Source organism: Beta vulgaris, chromosome 3 (genome assembly GCF_026745355.1).
Source record: "Beta vulgaris subsp. vulgaris cultivar EL10 chromosome 3, EL10.2, whole genome shotgun sequence".
NCBI lineage: Eukaryota > Viridiplantae > Streptophyta > Magnoliopsida > Caryophyllales > Amaranthaceae > Beta > Beta vulgaris.
Window position 1 is genome coordinate 50,417,757 of NC_079204.1, and position 22,622 is coordinate 50,440,378.

The 22,622-nt window shown below is 36.6% G+C and overlaps 3 protein-coding genes across 3 annotated transcripts; 2 read left to right on the forward strand and 1 right to left on the reverse strand.

The window, feature by feature from the left end:
* Positions 1 to 5,778: 5,778 nt before the first annotated feature.
* Positions 5,779 to 13,624, forward strand: LOC104884160 (cellulose synthase A catalytic subunit 3 [UDP-forming]). Its single transcript, XM_010668759.4, has 14 exons — positions 5,779 to 6,157; positions 6,719 to 6,914; positions 7,013 to 7,233; positions 7,326 to 7,395; positions 7,521 to 7,713; positions 8,420 to 8,686; positions 8,788 to 9,133; positions 9,227 to 9,364; positions 10,252 to 10,377; positions 10,464 to 10,676; positions 10,773 to 11,025; positions 11,237 to 11,439; positions 12,036 to 12,386; positions 12,661 to 13,624. The coding sequence occupies exons 1-14, from the start codon at positions 6,134 to 6,136 to the stop codon at positions 13,243 to 13,245; spliced, it is 3,186 nt and encodes a 1,061-aa protein (XP_010667061.1). The 5' UTR covers positions 5,779 to 6,133; the 3' UTR covers positions 13,246 to 13,624.
* A 2,683-nt stretch (positions 13,625 to 16,307) lies between these two features.
* On the reverse strand, positions 16,308 to 17,222 carry LOC104884161 (uncharacterized). The gene has a single exon (XM_010668760.2). It carries the CDS (start codon positions 16,974 to 16,976, stop codon positions 16,584 to 16,586), a length of 393 nt encoding a protein of 130 aa, XP_010667062.1. The 5' UTR covers positions 16,977 to 17,222; the 3' UTR covers positions 16,308 to 16,583.
* Positions 17,223 to 21,711: 4,489 nt separating this feature from the next.
* On the forward strand, positions 21,712 to 22,173 carry LOC104884170 (uncharacterized). Its single transcript, XM_010668769.1, has one exon. It carries the CDS (start codon positions 21,712 to 21,714, stop codon positions 22,171 to 22,173), a length of 462 nt encoding a protein of 153 aa, XP_010667071.1.
* Positions 22,174 to 22,622: the final 449 nt, after the last annotated feature.

Below are 22,622 nucleotides of genomic sequence, written 5' to 3' on the forward strand. Positions count from 1 at the left end.
AAGACTATGACTCAAAGTTCATCTCGATTGGGTAATATCAGCTATTTTGCTCACAATCTTATCGAGTAGAGTTGGGTCTTGCTCAACTCGTGCTCGTTAAGATTTCTAGTCGAGCTTACTCGAGTTGAATTTCAACTTAGTCAAGTTTGAGTTTGCTTGCAAGTTGCTCAATTTGATTAACACCTTTAGTTTTGATATTTACAACATTTATACTTGACAACCTTCACATATTCAATTGCAAAAGAACTTGGAGTCGAGCAACTTAATTAGCTTTGTATAAAGAACCTAACAAGTTTCAATATCTCATGTTATTTTGCATACCAAGACCTTTCGTAATTACCCTCTCCATAATTTAGCATGTGATTTTTATAACATGAGATTGTGCTATTTGTTTATGCCATGTCATAATTTCTAACAAATTAGTGTTATTTGACTGGGAATTGTCTTGCTAAACTCTGTAGGCCTATTACGAGGAGAGATACTATTCTAAGATCATGTTAGAAACTCACCTTTTATGTCTTTCGACCTTCGAACCGTTGTATTCACAAGTTTCGGCCAATTGACCAAATTGGTAAAAAAAATTGACACTCAATGACAATTTGGTAAATACTTGCTCTAACGACATAATGGTAAAAAAAATTGAGCTCCAACGACATTTAAGCCAATTTTTTCTATAATTTTTCGTTTTGATCAAATCGTGCACTTTACAAGATTTTATTTCTTATTGGGTAAATAGTATGTAGTGATAAGAGAAGTTAAGATAAAAACACGAATAATCTATATAAAAGACATGTAAATGCACGCATTGAATGTTGATTAAGCTGAAATAATTTTAAAAATATGGCATAAACATGGCTAGGAATTCATTTTTTTTGCCAAACTAGTTATTAGGCCCGGGCTATGCCCCGGGTAAGAAAAACAATTTCATTTATTAATATTTTACTTTGATATGATAACACTAAATACAACTTGGTCTAGTGGTTTAAACTTTAGTACATGAACTTGAGGTCACGGGATCAAAACCCTGTACTATGCAATTTCTAATTTTTTTTATTGTACATGGATTACATAAACTAAAACTCCTTATGGAGAGCGCCACGTGGCACCGTTCCTGGTTTATGCACGCCTTTTAATATATTAGTATAGATTGTCGTCAAAACTCATTGTATTTACCTAAATGCCGTCGGAGCTAGATTTACCAACTTGTCACTAGAGATTAAATTTTTTGAGTTAAGGTTATAACTGGGTACTAAATTTTGCCAAAAGTTTCAGTTTGGGTACTCAACTTTCAAAAGTTTTAGTTTGGGTACTCAAACCAAACTTCTGTTACTTTTGCTGTTAACTCTAATAAAATAATAGTAAAAATTACGGTTTTTTCACCATATACCCCTGACAAATTTTTTTTTGCACCGTATACCCTTTCAACTTTCCAAATTCACCATATACCCCTCACTTTTCAAAAAATACATTCACTTACCCTTTTGACTAACGGCAGGCTAACACCGTTAGTCTTTTAACCCTAATCCTCCCTTTAACCCTAATTAGCTACCCTAAACCTAAACCAAACCCTAACCTTAACCCTAATACCCTTAGTCCCTAACCCTAACCACCCCTTACCCCAGCCCCCACTCCCCCACCCCTTACCCTAGCAGGCAGCAGCCCCTTACCTCCGGCCACCACCCCCTCCCCACCCTTTACCACCCGACCCTTCCTAGCGCCACCACGACCTGACCCTCCCTAGCGCCACCACCACCTGACCCTCCCTAGCGCCACCACCACCTGACCCCACCACCAGCCTACCTGCCGCACCTCCCTCTCCCCACCCCCAAGCTACTGCACATCCCCCTTCCCACATCCCCTCTCCCCTTCGAACAAAGGACCGGCGAGACCCTCCCTCCCCTTCGAACAAAGGACCGGCGAGACCCTCCCTCCCCTTCGAACAAAGAACCGGCGAAACCCCCTCCTCTTCGAACAAAGAACGGGCGAAACCCCCCTCCCCTTCGAACAAAGAATCGGCGAAACCCCCCTCCCCTTCAAACAAAGAACCGGCGAAACAGAGGAGAAAGAGGCGAGACCCCTCCCTTCGAAAAACATACCGGCGAAACAGAGGAAAGAGAGGCGAGACCCTCCCCTTCGAAAAACAAACTGACGAAATAGAGGAGAGAGAGGCAAGACCCTCCCCTTCGAAAAACTGACCGGTGAAACAGAGGAAAGAGAGTGTGTGTTTTTCCGGCGAAAAACAGAGGAGAGAGAGTGTGTGTTTTGTGCGTAGGGACAGGGGGAGAGAGAGGGGAGGGGAGGCGGTTACGGGGAGGGGGCTGGTGGGGTCAGGTGGTGGTGGGTTAGGTGGTGGCGTTAGGGAGGGCTGGTGGGGGTCAGATAGTGGTGGGGTTAGGTGGTGGCGCTGGAGAGGGTTGGTTAGGGTTAGGGTGGGTTAGGGGTGTTTAGGGTTAGGATAATAGATTAGAGGTTAGGGTTAGTGTTAGGGTTAGATTTAAGTTAGTTAATTAGGATTAGAGGGGAGTTTAAGGGTTAATGACAAACGGAGTTTAACGCCGTTAGTCATTAAGGGTAAGTGAATGTATTTTTTGAAAAGTGAGGGGTATATGGTGAATTTGGAAAGTTGAAAGGGTATACGGTGCAAAAAAAAATTTGTGAGGGGTATATGGTGAAAAAACCGTAAAAATTATTTTTGCATAAATTTAATAGTTCTTTCTCTCTCCTCCCCCCATAAACACTAAATCCACCACCTCCTCCCAACCACCCCCCTCCGTATCCCCCTGAAGTTTTTCTCTCTCCTCCGCTCCTGCTTCCACCGCCCTTCGCCTTCCTCTCCTCTTCGGTGACCAAAACGACGACATGATATTGCATTATCAAGCACAGTTTGTCCACAATTCAATCATTGAACAACCAAAAATCTAACCAAATAAAAATAGATCATAAAAACTACAAAACGATAATGAAGTGAATGCCAAGAACATTAAGAACATCTTCACGCATAAGTTTCCTGTTCAAATCTTTGAATACATCAACCTCAAAGTCTCAATATAAACTTCAACATCGTTACAATCAGAAATCTAAATATTAGTTGTCAAGTTTCTTCCATAGCTCCTAGCATTCATCAAAAAAATTTACTCTGATCTGCGTTTTGTTTTGTTCGCGGATCACAATTTGAATCTTCTTGAAATATTTTTTGTCTCTCGATCAAACTTGGACTGATTTCATTTGAAATCAACCATGAGTAGCTATTATCCTACAACAATTATCTGATCAAACAATTTTTAAATAAAGTGCCGAAGTGGCATAAATAATACAACTACAATATAGCCAGTGGGAAGATTTTATTCTTGCTAGTTGCCATTTACGAAATTTACATTTTTGTAAGTAATATATTATCTGATTTTTAAATCTTCATTGATTGAGACACTAATTTTTTTTTTTAAAAAAACAGAATAAAATAATAATTAGAGTAAATAGGAAAAAAGTAAAGAAATGGTAGACCTTGAAGTATGAAAAGCTTTCTGTGACTTTGGGATTTTTCAGTATCGTGACACACCGATGTTGGATTCGCGAGAATCTGCATTAATCCATAGCTGGCGACTAAAGGGTTATGATTAAGAATTATGAAAGACCATTTGGTTGTAATGGTGGAGGAGAGAGAAAGAGAGTGTGAGGAAGGCGTTATTATGTAAAGTTTCACTATCACCTAGTTAACATGTGGAGAGAGAAAAACTAGGGGGGAAGGGTGGGAGGAGGTGGAGTGATGGGTGGGAGGGCATGGATTGGTGTTTATGGGGCGAAGAGAGAGAAAGAGATATTAATTTTGTGTAAAAGTATTTATCATTATTAATTTATTGGAGTTAACAGCCAAAGTAACAGAAATTTGGTTTGAGTACCCAAACTGAAACTTTTGAAAGTTGAGGACCCAAACTTAGGGGTGTAAGCGGACTACGAAAAGTCCAAAGTCCAATCCAGTCCAGTCCAAACTTGTCGGACTGGACTGGACTGAAAATTTTTCGGACTGGACTCGGACTCAAATTTTCGAGTCCAAATATTTTTGGACTGGATTTGGACTCATCCCTTTGGAGTCCAATAAGTCCACTCCAGTCCAAAAATATTTTTATATATTATATTTAATACATATATAATGTATATTTTTAAAAAAATTGATACTATTTTTTAAATTTTGGAGTTTTCAACCTTCCCTCTCTAAATATTTCAACTGGCGCTAGACAATTTACTTGGCGCCAGCCTATTGCACTTAGCTCCATTTGTTAAGTAAGTTATACTAGCAGTACTGCAGTAGTAGGCTAGTAGCCGACTAATTCTATCTCACTTCGCTCCTCAGCCCTTACTACTCACTTCCTCTTACTCTTCATTTTATTTCTACCTCGCTGTCTCGACTCTCGCATTCTCTATTTCTCCCTTAGATTAATTCTTAGTCTCTTTACTTCCTCTCAACTTAGATCAAGGTAAGCATCTAATTCAACTTTTTATTCATAGTATTTTACTTTAATTTAAGCTTTCAATCTAATTTGTGGATATTGATAATTGCATCGGATGTCAAATGCTCAAGTATCTCAAAAAACGTTGTGAATCATTGAATCTAAATCGGGAAAAAAGATATAATAATCGGACTGGACTGGACTAGATTCGGACTCAAGAAAAAATTATTGGACTGGATTGGACTGGACTCAAAAAATATTTGGATCGGACTTGGACTCAATTTCTCGAGTCCAAAAAACTTTGGACTGGATTCGGATTTAGCAAAGTCCAATCCAGTCCAATCCACTTACACCCCTACCCAAACTGGAACTTTTGGCAAAGTTTAGTACCCAGTTGTAACTTGTCACCTTAACTCTAGTTGTTTTTACCAATATGTCGCTAGAGCAAGTTTGTTTACCAAATTGTCGTTGAGGGTCACTTTTTTTTTACCAATTTGGTTAATTGGCCCAAAAGTTTCAAATTAAAAATATATCTGCACCCCTCTAGCCTCCTGAACTTTGTTTCGACATAATTTCAACAATAGTTGTTACCAAAAAAAATCATTTACCGATTTTTTTTCAATTGTTTGACCACATAAAAAAAAACCACCTATATGCTTTTCTCCATGATTGTATGTCAAAATTTGTAAATGGTTCTCTCTATTAAGATGCAAATATTGATAGGAGAAAATGGCTCCATCTTTCATTAAACACAACTGAAAATATATATACAACCTAAAAGCTCATTTCCTAATCACAATATTAGGAAACTATCAATATAATATATATTTGCCTCGACAAAGCCCACGCTTGGGCGCACAATCCCAATGCAGGCAAATGCTGGAGGCTGGCAGGAAGAAGTGATGGTTGTCCAGTTAATCTTTACCGTTCAGTTTCTCTTAATTCAATTTAATTTAATTTAATTCAATTCAATTTATCTCAATTCAGTTTTTCTCATTACAAAAGATTGAAACCTTCTCCCCCACCCCCTCCCACAATTCACAACAAAGGACTAACCTTTGCTTTCTTTTCAGGATTTCCTTCCCCATCACTTTCCACATTCAACTACTACATGTTCATAAAAATCAGATGATAACACTCAGAATAGTAAAACTTGCTCAAAGAGTCGAGACGACTCAAAGTAATATTGTCCAAAAATGTCACACAACAGTAATGTCAAATGTGTATAAAAAAACAGTTGTTTTTTAAAGTGAAATTTCACTCGTCGGTAGTAAGTATAGTAGTAGCCAGCCGAGCAGCAGGTTGTGATAATGTGAGGTGAGCAGTCAGATCCAAACATTCACTCTTTCTTCTCTCTTTCCCCTCTTTTCTCTCTCTCTGTCGGCGTGATTTTTCCATTTTTATATTTTAAATTATGTTTTTGTCTATACACTCTTAACTCTTTAACTCAACTTCTCTTCTTCTCAACACTGCTCTCTCTCTCTCTCTCTCTCTCTCCTCCCTCTTTCTCTCTCTTCTTTTGGGGAAAGTTGGGTTTCACTTAAGCGCCGACACTAATTCACACATTCCATTTTTTCTCGATTTCTGGATCTCTATCTGCTTTTTTGATTATTGGGTTTTAATGAGGAAAGATTGAATTTTTCTGGGTTATATTGGATCTTGATTTTTGTGACAGATAAATTAAACCCATGATGGAGGAATCACAAAATGGGGTTAGTTTTTCTTGCTTTTATTGATTTGATTTATGTGTTTGTTGCTATATAATTTAATTAAAAAATTTCCTTTTATGGGAATTACTGGATCAGTTGCTATGATGAAAATTTCAGCTGCCATGGATCTTTGATTGAATCTTATGAATTGTTTGATTGTTGTATATGGCCATTTTATATTTAGGTGTAGTTGATTCTGGAGAATTTAGAAATTTATTAAAAGATTGTAACTTCAATTGAATTATTGTTTCTACTGATTGTTACTAAATTAGCTAATTGGGTCTGAAATCTGAATCTTTTGTAGTTCAGCTTGAACTGAATGATTCTAGGATTGCCTGTTTGCAATGATTGTGCAGTATTATTTCTGTGATCATCCCATTTCTGGGTTATGTAATTGAGCTTAATTCTTCATGGATCCTATTCTCATGACTTGATTAATACAACCTGTTCTTACTTGTTGATTTGCATCACTTGGATTGTTGAAAGTTGCTCATTGTTCATAATTTCGCGTGATTTCTATGCAATGTGGCCTGATGCTAATATTGAAATTCGATCTTGTTTTAGTTGAAACCCACAAAGCCAACAAGTGAACAAGTCTGCCAGATCTGTAGTGATAAGATCGGTACAAATGTAGATGGAGAACCGTTTATTGCCTGTGATGTTTGTGCCTTTCCTGTTTGTCGTGCGTGTTACGAGTATGAGAGGAAAGATGGCAACCAATCTTGCCCACAATGCAAGACAAGATACAAGAAGCAGAAAGGTGCGTCAAAGTGACATTTTCTGTGTACAAGTTACTTTGTAGTCATGGAATGAGTGCTATGAATTGACAATTAATGAGTGTTGTTTCTTTCTTTACAGGTAGTCCCCCAGTTCATGGGGACAAGGTGGAAGATTCTGATGTTGATGAAGCAGTCAGTGATGTCAATGATCCCTCAGGAAACTCAATCTTGAAGGAGAAGCCACAAGAGAGAATGCTTGGTTGGCATATGAACCAGGGACAATCAGGGGAGCTTGGTCCTCCTAGCTATGATAAAGAGGTTCCCGTGAGCCATATCCCTAGGCTTGCAAGTGGGCGCACGGTATATGGACTGTTTATTTATTTATTTGGTGTGTTCCTGATTTGGTGAACAAAATTATCATGCTGATGAATTGTTTTCTCATTGCTGCGTAGATTTCTGGAGACTTGTCAGCTGCATCCCCTGAACGCTACTCAATGCCATCACCAGGCGCCAGCACTGGAGGTAATATTAATGATTTTATATTCACTTGCTGTGCATTTAAAATAGATATGTCTCTCTGTCTTTGCTATTGAATGACCTTTCTTGGGACATAATCTGTTTACACTTTGGGAATCATTTGTTTGCAGCTAATCTTAGAATGTCAAGGGAATTTGCATCACCTGGATTTGGAAATGTAGCTTGGAAAGAAAGGATTGATGGTTGGAAGATGAAGCAAGAGAAGAGTACAGGTCCTCCCAGCATTAGTCATGCACCTTCAGAAGGAAGATTTGCCAATGACATTGACGCCAGTACTGAAATTGCTATGGATGATCCTTTATTGTGAGTGCTCTCCTCAACATAGCCATAAATTTTATTGTCCTTTGTGTTAGTGTTCTATGTCTAGGATCAGAGCTTCACTTTTACCTAGTTGCATGCTCGACATTTCAATAGTGTTATGATTGGTTTAAACTTATTTCAAGTGACTAATAAGTCGACAGATACAGCCTTTTTGATAACAATTACTAATCTGCAGGTTCTCTACTCCTGAAGTTATATATGCTGGGAATATTCCAGTGTTGATTAAAATTATCTTCAGGAATTTAGAATTAGAATAATCAGTTCTGTTTCTTCCTTCTCCAGTTCCTATCCTATGTAAGGATGTAAGTGTAACGATGCTCCCTATGATTTTGGCTTAAGCATCAGGTTTTGCTAACTTCAGTTCTTAACTCTTATGGGGAGGGTTATTATCATGGATCTTGATAGGAAATTTTTGGCACTATTCAGAATAAAGCTGTAATAAAATTATCATATAATTAACAGTTGAAATTGAATGTATCTTGATGAAAATATTTCACTTTGTATGCTTAGCGATCTTAAGTACTTTTCAAAGTGTCCTCAAGATAAGGCACTTGACAGTTGGGATTTACAAGAGATCCCTAGTTTCGATCAGGGTGCATATATCTCGCTCTAAAATTAGATTGTTGCATTGCCTAACGATCAGATGACATGTGCTGACACCATTATTGCTTTCATCTAATGACTGCAGAAATGATGAGACGCGGCAGCCGTTATCGAGGAAGGTTCCGGTTGCTTCATCTAAACTTAATCCTTACAGAATGGTCATTGTTCTGCGACTTGTCGTTCTTGGTATCTTTTTGCACTACCGTATAACGAACCCCGTGCCTAATGCCTATGCACTGTGGTTGATATCCGTTATATGTGAGATTTGGTTTGCATTTTCATGGATTCTGGATCAGTTTCCCAAATGGCTTCCTATCAATCGTGAAACATATCTCGACAGGCTGGCTCTCAGGTAACAAGCTGCCTTCTTATAGAGTTTGTGGTTTATGTGCTTTAATTTTCAATTGTACTATATAGTTCTAGTTTTAAAGGTGCACTGGTTTCTGTGTGCAGGTATGACCGTGAAGGAGAACCATCACAGCTTGCCGCTGTTGATATTTTTGTCAGTACTGTGGATCCATTGAAGGAACCTCCTCTTGTCACTGCCAATACAGTGTTATCCATTCTTGCAGTTGACTACCCTGTCGACAAAGTTTCTTGCTATGTCTCTGATGATGGAGCTGCTATGCTGACGTTTGAAGCTCTTTCCGAGACATCAGAATTTGCCAGAAAATGGGTCCCTTTCACCAAAAAATATAGCATTGAGCCACGAGCTCCTGAATGGTATTTTGCTCAGAAGATTGACTACCTTAAAGATAAAGTACAACCTTCTTTTGTGAAAGATCGCAGGGCAATGAAGGTGAGAGACTGATTCTCCCCCTTGTTTCAGGTGTTTGTATTTTATTTCTTAATTTTTCTTTGTGTGATAGTTTAATTACCATTTCCTCTACAGAGAGAATATGAAGAGTTTAAAATTCGTATCAATGGCCTTGTTGCGAAAGCAACAAAGGTTCCAGAAGAAGGATGGGTCATGCAAGATGGGACACCTTGGCCAGGCAACAACACCAGGGACCATCCAGGAATGATTCAGGTTTGTCCGTTTTGACTGGGTTTGACTTGAATATGAAGCTTATTTATCATTTTATCTTTGCTGCTTGTCTTTTCTTCTATATAAGGCTTGTCAAAGCTGTATATATGACAGAGAAGAAAGCAAATAAAGTATTTCATACATGGGAACATTTTTTAAACCAGACAACTAGTTATTAGGCCCGGGCTATGCCCCAGGTAAGGAGAATTTTCATTTATTAATATTATACTTTAATATAATAACACCAAATATCACTTGGTCTAGTGGTTAAGACTTTAATATATGATCTTGAGGTCATGGGATCAAACCTTATGCTATGCAATTTCTAGTTTTTTATTGTATGAGGATTACACGGAGTAAAATGATTTAGGGAGAGCGCCACGTGGCACCGTTCCACGTTTAGGAACGCCTTTTAATATATTAGTATAGATTTGGGTTCTTCTGTTTACTTTTGACATTTTAGAAACTCCACTCTCCTCAACCCTTAGTGAGATATACAAGAAGCAACAGCAGATTGTGAATATCCTTTTATCCCAATAGAAAAGTAAATAAAGAGCAATGCTGTAAAGATCTGAGAATTTCATTCGAGTTTCTGATTTTCTCCCTGTTTACCTCATTGGTTCACCCAATGAAGAATGTACAATGCAAGTTTATTCGTTGATGTCCTCTGTTACCAACTAGTATAGAGGCTAGAGGGTACTGTCTGTTCACTCTGTGGGTTGGGAGCCTGGGAGTTGTGCTCTTCTTGTGCCATGGGTTGAATTATTACCTTCTCACTTACCTTTCTTGACGCGGAACTTGGTTTAGGCCTGGAAGTAGTTGCATAGATATGTATGTGTTCCTACTCCAAGCTACTTCAATTTCGTTATCCATACTTTTGTTGCTTGCAGGTTTTCTTGGGCCAGAGCGGAGGAGTTGATACTGATGGTAATGAACTCCCACGTTTGGTTTACGTATCTCGTGAGAAGCGTCCTGGGTTTCAGCATCACAAAAAGGCTGGTGCTATGAATGCTCTTGTAAGTAGTCGCCATTTTACTTTGGTATATCCTTTCTTTTTTGCTGGGATATGTAGCCTTTAACTCTTGATTAACTACCCCTGCAGGTTCGTGTATCAGCCGTACTCACAAATGGGCCATTCTTATTGAATCTTGATTGTGATCATTACATAAACAACAGCAAGGCTATTAGGGAAGCTATGTGTTTTATGATGGATCCAAACCTAGGGAAATATGTTTGCTATGTTCAGTTTCCTCAGAGATTTGATGGAATTGATAGGAATGATCGATATGCTAATCGTAACACTGTGTTTTTTGATGTGAGTCCTATTACATTATGCCCTTTATGTGCTGTTATAGTTTCTCAGCTTCTGGCTTCATACATCTTTACTCATACTCATGTTCTTTTTATATAGATTAACTTGAGAGGTCTGGATGGTATCCAAGGTCCTGTCTACGTGGGTACGGGATGTGTCTTCAACAGAACAGCTTTATATGGTTACGAGCCTCCTGTCAAACCAAAGCCCGCGAAGAAAGGTATTTTGTCTTCATGCTTTGGTGGATCTAGAAAGAAATCAAGCAAGAAAGATTCCAAAAAGAAGTCAAGTAAACATGCCGACCCTACTGTGCCTATATTTAATCTGGAAGATATTGAGGAAGGAGTTGAAGGTATGCTGATTTGTTCTTTTCAATTTATTTCCAGTTGAAGGTGCACACTACTTAGTTAATATGAACTATAGTGAGGACTGTGGGTGATGCCCTTCCTGTATTTCTTGGCATATCTACTTGAGTATTTCTCTCTGGTGAATATAAGATTTATTGCCTCCCTGATTCCTCGTCACCTTTAGGAATCTGATGATCTTATGTTTGTTGTGGATAGGTGCTGGGTTTGATGATGAGAAGTCACTACTCATGTCACAAATGAGCTTGGAGAAAAGATTTGGTCAATCAGAAGTTTTTGTGGCTTCTACGCTAATGGAAAATGGTGGTGTTCCACAGTCTGCAACCCCTGACACCCTTTTGAAACAAGCTATCCACGTTATCAGCTGTGGGTATGAGGACAAGACCGACTGGGGAGCTGAAGTATGTTATCTTAGCTTCATGATTATATTTTTTTTTTATTTGGTTTCCATCAGTTTTCTTATCTATTACTTTGATTGAGCATCATAAGATGGGACCTGTTAACCAAAATTAAGATGGGTTTCCATGGTTTTAAATTTTGAGCCATGACAATAAGATCCCTGGATATGTAAAACTCCCTACTCTGGGTGACATTCTGAAGACCTGATTTTCTTGCCATCTTTATGAAACAACAAACATAAGAGGAGAAGGAGGCAGCTCAGTTTCAGCCTTTCAGGTGTCAAAGAATGTTTTCACGCCATATTGGCACCATAGGGGATCTGGCAGAATCAGAACATTAAAAACCCCATTATTTTACCTATATGTCTTCGCAAATGAAGAGCATAGTCATTTTGCCTTTCTGGATGTTGTATAATATTGCTAAATTTCTGTTCTCCGCCCTTCTGTATATACATATCAGGAGATTTTGTTTAATTATAATATCCTGCTGTTATGATTGATTGTGCATCACCCGATAAACTTAGTATTGAACCTAATTATGAGTTATGATTGATTGTGCATCACCAGACAAACTTATAATTGAACCTATTTTTGTGCAGATTGGCTGGATTTATGGTTCCGTGACAGAAGATATTCTTACAGGATTTAAGATGCATGCTAGGGGATGGCGGTCAATTTATTGCATGCCAAAGCGTGCAGCTTTCAAGGGATCTGCTCCTATCAATCTGTCAGATCGTTTGAATCAAGTGCTTCGGTGGGCTTTAGGTTCCGTCGAGATTCTTTTCAGTCGTCATTGCCCCTTATGGTATGGATACAATGGACGGTTGAAATGGCTCGAGAGATTTGCTTATGTCAACACTACTATCTACCCACTCACATCTATTCCACTTCTTGCATATTGTACCTTGCCAGCTGTCTGTCTCCTTACTGGAAAGTTCATTATCCCACAGGTAAGGACAAAATTTGATCAGTGTAGTACTTCCACCATCTCTTATAGCGTGCGTCCTTTGATTTACTGCGATTAAATCAGCAAACATTTGACTATACTTTTTCAAAATATGGTGAACTTTGAGATACTGGAACTTACAAAATAACAGGACTTTTGAAATACGATCTTTTGAAAAAGTAATGCTCCAAAATATGGCGTGTAAAATTTTGTATATGATGCTCGAGCTTCCACTTAATCATCTTATTTGATAAAATTTATCCTGTTTCAAATTGCAGATTAGTAACTTGGCTAGTGTTTGGTTCTTGTCACTCTTTCTTTCCATATTTGCTACTGGTATACTGGAAATGAGATGGAGTGGTGTGGGAATTGATGAATGGTGGAGAAATGAACAATTTTGGGTCATTGGAGGAGTTTCAGCCCATCTATTTGCTGTTTTCCAAGGATTGCTCAAAGTTCTTGCTGGAATTGATACCAATTTTACTGTCACTTCCAAAGCATCAGATGAGGACGGGGATTTTGCCGAGCTCTATTTGTTTAAATGGACAACTCTACTCATCCCGCCAACTACTCTTCTCATAATAAACCTTGTCGCAGTGGTTGCTGGAATTTCTTATGCCATTAACAGCGGTTACCAATCCTGGGGTCCACTTTTTGGCAAGCTGTTTTTCGCATTTTGGGTGATTGTCCATCTTTATCCTTTCCTCAAGGGTCTCATGGGGCGTCAGAACAGAACTCCGACAATCGTTGTTGTTTGGTCGATTCTCCTTGCATCCATTTTCTCCTTGTTATGGGTTAGAGTTGATCCATTTACAACCCGGGTTACTGGTCCCGATATTAAACAATGTGGCATCAATTGCTAGAGTGGCGGCTTCAAAAAGAGAAATCTTCAACTACATTCTCAGATTATTTCCCATACTTGATCCATTCTGCAATATCTTGAAGGTATGAATGGGAACTTAATTTATCATCGCCACACCTAAAGTTATCTATAAGTATGTATAAACACTTTAAGCACATATACTGTAGCCTGTTTCAATTGTTTTATATGTCTTTCCTTTTTCCTTTACCTTTTCTTCCTCCTTTTTCTTTACAAAGCAGTTTTAAGTGTATGATTAGAAAGTTAGCTGCCTGTTTCAAGCACTCGAAAATTCTTGTATCTGGATCAGATTGGCCACCAGAAGATAGGCCATTAAGTTAAATTTTTTTGATTTGTTTTATCACAGTAAAATTTGCTAAGCAGTTACTTTGTTGTGCTGTAATGGATGAATATATGCATTGTTAATGTGTAAGTTTCTCCAACTAAGGGTGGTTGATACAATCACCTGTTCACTCTTTTTCTTATTGTCTCCTATAAAATTCATGATATCTTTCCTCAGGATAATTCTGCTGTTATATAGTCGTATTATAGGACATTGGTGCTTTTGAGATTGTAATAAACATGTATATCTAGGAAGGTACATGTTGTCCAAAACCTGGGATGAAACTCATTCCCGTCTACATCATTTGCCTTTGTGGTAATCACTACGCCGAAAAAAATATCTAGAAGGGTACATTTTTTTCAAGCTGTATCAAATAGACCTTTACCCCGAAAAAGAAAGGGGGATATGACCCGATTGTGATCTGTTGAAGGCTTGAAGCTAAATTGTATTACAGTTCACATAGTCTTTAAACTAGAAGGTTGATCAACCAGTGCTGTAATATGCGCCAAGGTCCTTATTAGTAATTGTAGTTTGAGAATAATTGATCCTACTTGAATTATTAAACCCTTAATGATCTTATTTATATATGATTTGGAAGTTCATATCTATTATATTATACCACTTTTCATAATAAAGTGAGACAAGCATTTGTAATGAATCGCTATCCAAAAATGGGTAGATATATAAAGTTGACCCATGTTCTTTTTTTTTGATAATTAAGTTGACCCATGTTTGATTATTAGAGTGTACTTGTCATTAGATGAATTGATCTTGATTCATAACTGACTAATGGTCTGACTAATGCATTGGCATAAAGATAAAGTGAAACAATCGTATAACATGAAAAGTCTACTCCCTCCGTTTTAATGTAGTTGCTACATTTGCTTTTTCACAATTTACGAGATACAACTTCAAACACCAATATCTTGAGTTACATATATGAAAAAATTATATATTTGGAAAATACAAATTGGGACGAATCAAACAAAATCGAACATGACTACGTTTTTTCTTATGTATATAGAGTAAAAGATAGTCAAAGTTATGACGTAAATAGTACTTACGGTTAAAATGTAGCAACTAAATTGAAACGGAGGAAATACTTTACTTGCAATGAACTTAGTAATGGCTCGATTTAAATTGACTCGATTATAGCTGAGATTTAATTAGATGAACCGGAATAACTATATTAACTCGAATTAGATTTGATTGGAACACCTCATATGAATCAAAGCATTACCATTAAATTAATATATGACCTTTTGTATAAACATGTCCGTTGGGATGTGATTGAATCATGGCGCATAAATTAGTAAAGCACAAATCAAAATTCTTGGAAAAGTGGTATTAGACAAAGGAGTATGGACAACAAATACTCAAATATTACGGGAGAATTGTTGGCTTTAAGATCCTTCAATCTCCCTTTTTTCAAGCTTTCATCTTTCGTTGTAAAAGGCAATGAAGAGGTCCCCCAACGGTCTGATTGCTAATTGGTAATTGCATAATAAAAAAAAAAATTAATCCCAGATAGATCTGTGACTCAAGAGCTTTATTAAAGCAGCTGCATATGGTCAATTTTTTCCACTCTTTTCATTTTTCAACAGAAGCCTACATGTACATGTAATTCTATTTACACTTTTTCAATTTGTGATATTGACACTATGGAGTTGAATTCCTGCTTTAAATTGCTATAGAACAAACACTCCAATTCAAGTATCAAACGGACCAGATCAGATCAGATCATACCAGACCAGATCAGACTTTCGTATGATACGACACTTGAATGGTTCGAGCCTCATATAGATGCTAAGTAGCTGAAGTTTTTATGAATTTGTAATAAATGCAAAACATCTGAGCTCTGGATTATGTACATCTATGAACATGTGGTAAATGAATAGATTGTCAGTTATGAAATAATGATACTACTTGCAAGGAATGCTTGGCCTTTTGTCTAGAAAATTTGTGATCCATCCATTAGTTGTGTCATGTGGAAGCACTTTCCATAAATAGATAGTGTGGGTTCAAACCTCAGCTTCGACAAGTACAAGCAATACATAGGTTCCTACTCAATTTTGCAGTTTTTGACCGTTGGGTTGGAAGTTTCTTATTTGGTTGAATGCTAACATATCACTAAAGCATTACTAGCATAATAGGCAGCATAAATTGAAGTTTTGTGTAACTCAATATATCCCCTGAGTATTAAGATGAGTTCTTTTCGCCCGAATTAATCTGAACAAAATTTATTACATGTGAATATGTGATTGGACTTGATCAACTTTGATTTCACCTTATGTTTTCACCTTATCTATTCAGCTCTAAAACTTATTTAAGGTGAAAGAACGTAACCTTTGACCCCAACATTTACAAAATCGGATGTAATATGCCAGTTAATAATGAATAGAGTAGCAACGACAACAAATGAAAAATATATTAAACTAATACTTCATCCGTTTCATAATACTCGCTACACTTTTCATTATGGGAAGTTTCACATTACTTTTTTGGTGAAAAAGTTTCACATTACTTGCTACACTTTCTTTTTGGGCAATAAACTCTCTCTACCTCTCTCCTCTCACATGAGTCCCTTTTCTTTTTACTCTCTACCTCTTTCTTCTCCAAAAATTGCCTAAGATTCCGTGACTTAAGAAGTGTAGCGAGTAATATGAAACGGAGGAAGCATTATTATTGTGTGGGGGAGGGGGGTTATAGTATTTAGACACTAATCATCAAACATATCACTGTATTCCATGAACATGATTCAGTTGTATAGCACAAAAAATTGTTCAGCTTTTCCTAACTCTGAACTAAATGCTGCTACTGATCTAAAAAAATTTCTCTACCCATATACTTCTCAGCTTAACACACCATCTAAATTCAGGATACAATTCCTACATTTCCTGCTCACAAATTCCCAACATACCCAACAAAAAATGAAAAAAAAAGAACACTTACAAGATATATGAGCATTACTTTGTTAATTTGAACTTTAGTTAATAGTGTCACTTCTTTTCTTCCTCAGTAGCTGCTGGCTTGGCTTCCTCAGTTGCTGCAGCTGGAGCTGCAGCTGCAGGAGGCGGAGGCGGAGGCGGAGGAGGAGGAATGCCACCATCAATGCAACTCCTACAGTTTCTTTCAACCCACCCTTCTATATCATGCTCACCACTGCCACCAAGGTGTCTTCCTCCGCACACCCTAGCAATGATCCCGGCAATCACTGCAACGATCGTTATCACTGCCAGTACTACCACTAGTGTTTCTATCGACCGATGATTGTATCGGCCTTCGTCCGCCTCCACTCGTGGTGGAGGCGGACCTATTAGTGGTGGTAGCTCATTGCTACTCTCCCATCTCTTCACCACTTTCATCCACCTATTATTTACACTTCTTGACATTAATACTTATATTTGCTTGTCAAGTCACAAGTGTGTATATATGGTGGAAATAGTGATGGAGAAGTGGATTTTCTTGAGTGTTGAGAAGAAGTGTAAGATAGGAAATATTGGTTTGTTTTGTGGGGGGAAGAGTAATGACTAATGAGGGAAGAAAGGTAAAGTAAGGATATAAACAAACTGAGATATAGGATTCCTAAATGAGAGTTTTAAGGACAATGTTATTATTGCCTTTAATTTCATGCTAGCTTTAACATCTTTTATTGTTCAAAATGAAATTATTGTATGTTTTTGTTTGTCTTTCATGTATGTCTGACCCACATTATAATTGGGTGGTAAAACTTCTAATAAATGTAGGTCACTTCCAAGTTGGTTTACTGGACACCAAAGTACTTGTAAATCTAGTATAGTATAGTAGTAGTACAATTTCATTAATGGATTGTTATGTATGGAAATGAGATATCCGGAACTAGAGAGTGGGTTGGAGATTGAGAATTGATGACTTGGTATTGTATGAAAACTGGTGGGTATCTCGGGTGATGCTCCGAGTTATTACTTTTCTTAAATTTTTGTTTAGTGAGTAAAAATTGATGTCATGATATAATAAGTAAATTGTATGGTATTTCGAAAAGTAAATCTTTAAAAGTTTGGAGATGAAAGTAATAACTTAACTTTCTATAAGAAATTGGCCAGACTTAAGAGTTTATGTCTTATTACCATTAAAGTTTTACAGATTTAACTACTTGTAGAAGTCTTTTAATGAGACATAAATATAAGACCTTATTATATCTTATTGTGAAATAGTAAATAATGATGTAATGTTGGATTCATGGTTAAACTTTCACTTTTCATATCAAAGGTCATGGGTTGATTGTGTTCGATACTTTGTAACTACACAATGTGCCACATGGCACATACACTTTCTCAGTAATAACTTTTAATATAACGCTTAGAAGATAAAACTATTCAAAATCTCATATTAATCCTCATTTTTATCCTTTATCAATATTTATATTGTGAGCCATTAATTAATCTCATTCCCACCAAACAAACAAGGAATTACAATTCACAATCATACTGTTAATTCCCCTCCCTCCCCCCACACCAGAAATATGACTAATTTTAAGTTTATTATATTCTTTATATCATATAAATTTTATATTTATAAAATCAAAAATTGGAAATTTACGGTGATATCGAACGGGCCCTTAATTTTTTTTCATACCAGCAGTGTAGTTGAGCATATCATTAGAAAGATAAAAGAACAAAAAAAATCCTTTTTTCATAAGTGCAATGTAAACAGAAACTCTTACTAATCTCACATAATTTATCTGATAGTCTATGAACAAATTTAAATAAATATCATACCAGCAGTGTAGTTAGACTAAAATAATAACATGCATAATCGAAATACTTAGAATAGTATGCCAATAATGTGAAGCAAATATAGACCATGGTCAATATTCTTCATTTGGAAAGCCACTCATAAATGCCTTTCAGAGTACGAGTTAACATAAATTACAAGTGCAGTTCCTTAATTAGAGAAAATATATTGGTTTCCCTTCCCAACTTTGTCTTAAAGTGATATCACATGTTTTTCTTGTTCTCTGATTCTCTATGTGAACTCCCAAAAGGTAATTGAATTATTTTTCAGGGTTCTGTAACTTCAATTTTCACCCCCAGCCCCAATATTTTGTTTGTTAGCTATTGACATTTCCCCGGGCCCTGGCCTATATGTAGATTTCTTTGGCCTGTTCTATTTAAATGAGAATTTCTTTCATTTTACCCTTTAATTTCAAAATAGAATTAGGTACTACCTTTGCTTTTTTTTTTTATTTGCTATATTGTTATTAGAACTGATCATTTTGGCCCGGTCCGCTTTTTAGATGGAACTTTTTGGCACGTGGTCGAGCCCGGTCCGAATTTTTTTTGCTTTGGCCAAGCCAAAAATGACTTTTTAGTCTATTTTTGGCTCGAGATAGCAGGCTTTGGGCACAAAAATTTGGCCCGGCCCGACCGATGGACAATTTTTTTAGGCACGGCCCGGCCCAACCCATGATCACCTCTAATTTGTGCACGGTTTTTAAGGCATTATTTAACCCTTAATATCTCTTATTTCATTTAAGTAAAAATCATAAAAATTTGATATTATGAATCTACACGTCGAGACGAATCTAAGAAGACCACACATGACTATATTTTCACTTATAAAATAATGAAAATAATTTCTCAAAGTTAGTGGCTTCATTTCCAAAGCAACAATATAGCAAATAAAAAAAAGTGGAGGGAGTATCTTTTTATTTCTTTTGAGAAACTATGAATTTATATGCAATATGTAAATAAGAGTATACAATATCTTTTGTTGGCCATTTTGGTAATTTTTCATGAAAATAACTTCTCGAATATTTCCCTATTTTCTCTAAAAATCTCTATTATATAAGTGAAGAGGGGAGGACATGGAGTCCATCCTTTTTTGCAATTATACCTTTAACTAAAAAAATTACAACTTTTACCATATATTGGTTTTTTTTAAAAAAAAGCATAAGAAAAAAAATCTCTAATACAGTTTTACCCCTAACTAACAAAAGACAATAACAACCTCTTTAATTTATTGATTTTTTTCCAAAAAGTACGGTGAACATTGTGAACAAGTTTTCATGAATATTATTACTCAATTGAGTATTTTATTTGTTTTCGCACGCGCGTGCATATAAAACTAATGTTTAGAAGGTCATGTGATTAGCATACACACTATTTACATATATCCCGTATAAATTAGGAAACTTCTTTCATGATCATTAGTTGGTACTAATTAAAAGAGCAGGCGAGGCCATGGTGTATTTATCCTTATACTTAACTTCAAACTACAAACCATGTCATATCAGTTTTCCACTGAATTCACCGACTTTTGAAATATTTAGAGTCACTTCAGACTTATTATAGTTTTACACTTTATGACGTATGAAGGTTAGCTGTGAAGTTTGACGAAGAAGTCCATCGTCGAAAAAGCCTGAACTGATTTCTACTAGTTAGACTCCTGGTGTCATAATGCTTAATAAAATACCTTATTGAAAAGGAGAAAGGACCAACAAGTCCAACCCACCGCTATGTTGTGACCTACAGGCTTTTTAAGCCATTTGAGTTCATTTAGGACCCGAAACAACATTTTAATTTTTTCGGATTTTGTTATTTCCTAATTTTCGTATTATGGTTTGTTTAGACTATTTAAACATTATTAATAAACCGTCTTTAGAAGGCGGGTTTTATCTTAATAATTATATTTGAGAGTTTTACTCTTTTTTCTGGTGAATTCCAGAGTTTTTACAGATTTATCGCTTGTAAATCTGTTTGTTCGTTCTAGGAATTGCGCTTGTTTTTCCTTTGATAATTCTGAATGCGTCACTTTATTCCTCAAACTTTGTCCAGACTCATTCCATATTATTTTACTACTAATTTTATTAAATTTATTTCACAGTCGGATAAGTTTTGAGGAAAGTCTTAATCTTTAAGATTCATGTCAAGACTCATTCACTTTGCAAACTACAAGTTTGATAGGAGGAGTTTGAAGAAAACAATGGTCCCCAAGATTATGATTTAAGTGTAACCAAAACTATATCAGCAGGACATCCACTTCTATAGATCTCTTCAATCTTTGTTATCACTTGGCAGTCAAAATCTAACAGGTGCATTATTATTATAGCGCTCAGCAGGCTATAGAACATTATTGCAACTCTCTAATGGTGACAATTCATTTGGCAGATTATGTATACTGGCTTGTTCTACCTGCCTATCATGTGCTCTTGTTCACACCAATGGTCAGATTTTAGGTTCTTCATTTTTCCTTTTATGCCAGGGAAGTGTGAAATTAATATGTACCAAGTCAATAAGCGTATCTTGAAGGGGAGAGTCGTAGCTCATTGGAGTACAACCTCGAATTTTAGGGTATAGCTCAAGGTTGAAATCTTCATTCTAACAATATCTTGGGTATTTAATTATAGGTTGTTTAGCCTTGTACCCAACATCTGAGCTGGTGTGTCATGCAGGCTAATAACCTAGCAGGGGTTGGTCTTCGGATCAATTATCTTTCCTAATAAAAAAAAGGATTTTTTGTCAGAAAGGACCTAATAAAATACAAGTTTTGTGGGGAAGGACCTAATAATAAAAAAAATTTTGTCAAAAAGGACCTAATAAAATACTTCCGATTGTGAACATGAACCATTTTATGAATTTCCGGCCAAATTGACTATTTACCGGCGTTGACTTTTTTTTACCCCTAGTAGACTCATGTACAGCTCATCTTCTCTCACTTCATTCACTTTTCATTTTTTTCATCTTCTTCAATTCTTCCATGTCTCTCCTGCTTCTCTCTCCTTTGTCTTCTCTCGTCTGTAAATTCAAAGGCATTTATATAATTTTCTCTTTCATCTCACTACTCTTTCTCTGTCAATCAAGAAATTGAGGACCACACAAAGTTGGAATTTTGTTGGACTGTATCTAAAAGATTTGTACTTGCAGCAAAAAGAAGGGGTAAAAGAAATCACCATTGTAAAAGACACTCAACTTGAGGTAAGCAAACTAATCCCACAAAGTTGGAATTTTGTCAACCAAGAAATTGGCTCCTATTATACGTTTTTCCCAAAATTACAAATTAGGGTTCTTAATTTTATGGTTTTTCCCAAATCGCAAATTAAGTCTGTCATTTCTCTTCTCCTAATTTTTTTTCAGATTTTGTAGGAAAATGTCTGTGAAATGTAGTTGTGGTGTCCCAATTGCAAAGGTTAGATCTTGGACAAAGGATAATCCTGGGAGGTGGTTTTTGGCTTGTAAATTCTATCATCCTGAAACAGGGCATAGGGGATGCAAATTCTTTAGATGGGTGAATGATGAGATGACAGAATGGCAACGAATTGTGATTAATGATCTTGTTGATGAGAAGAAGTTTTTGTTGGATGAGTTGAAGGTGGTAAAGCAAGAAATGGCTTTATTGAAGGGTGACGAATTGAAAGTTGAAGCACAATTTGAAAAGTTGAAGTTGAAATTAAAGATGAAGAAGGAGAAGGTTAAGCCAACGGGAACATTAAGTTTGGGGATTCAAATAGGGATTTGTGTGCTAGTTTCTGTCATAGCTAGCATAATGTTTGTAAATTTTATGAATCGAAAAAAGCAAGTTGTAACAACTCATTTTGTAATCTGTATGTAATGATTGGTTTTGTAACCCCTTCTATTGCAATCAATGAAATATATTTGAGCCAAAAACTATGAGCATGAATACTTTTTTTTTGTTGTCCAAATGTATTATCACAAAATCACCAGCATACAAAATGGAACTAAGTTGCCACTTGTAAAATCAAAGTGGCAGTCACAACATTAAATGCAAGGCACCAAAAGCAACCACTGTGATACAACTTTTACACCCAAATAACAACAAAAACGATCATTCACTTGTTCATACAAAATGGGATTAACACAAAATCAACCTTCACTACACTGTGGTGCTTGAGACACGCTAACATCTTGGCTCGTTTGTACTTGACTTTACATAGGTTGAGTACACAAAGCACTCATAGCAACTGTTTTCCTTTTTTTCTTCTTTTGTCCAACATTTGCACAACCTCCGACAGCTACATCACCATGTTTGTGCCTCTTACC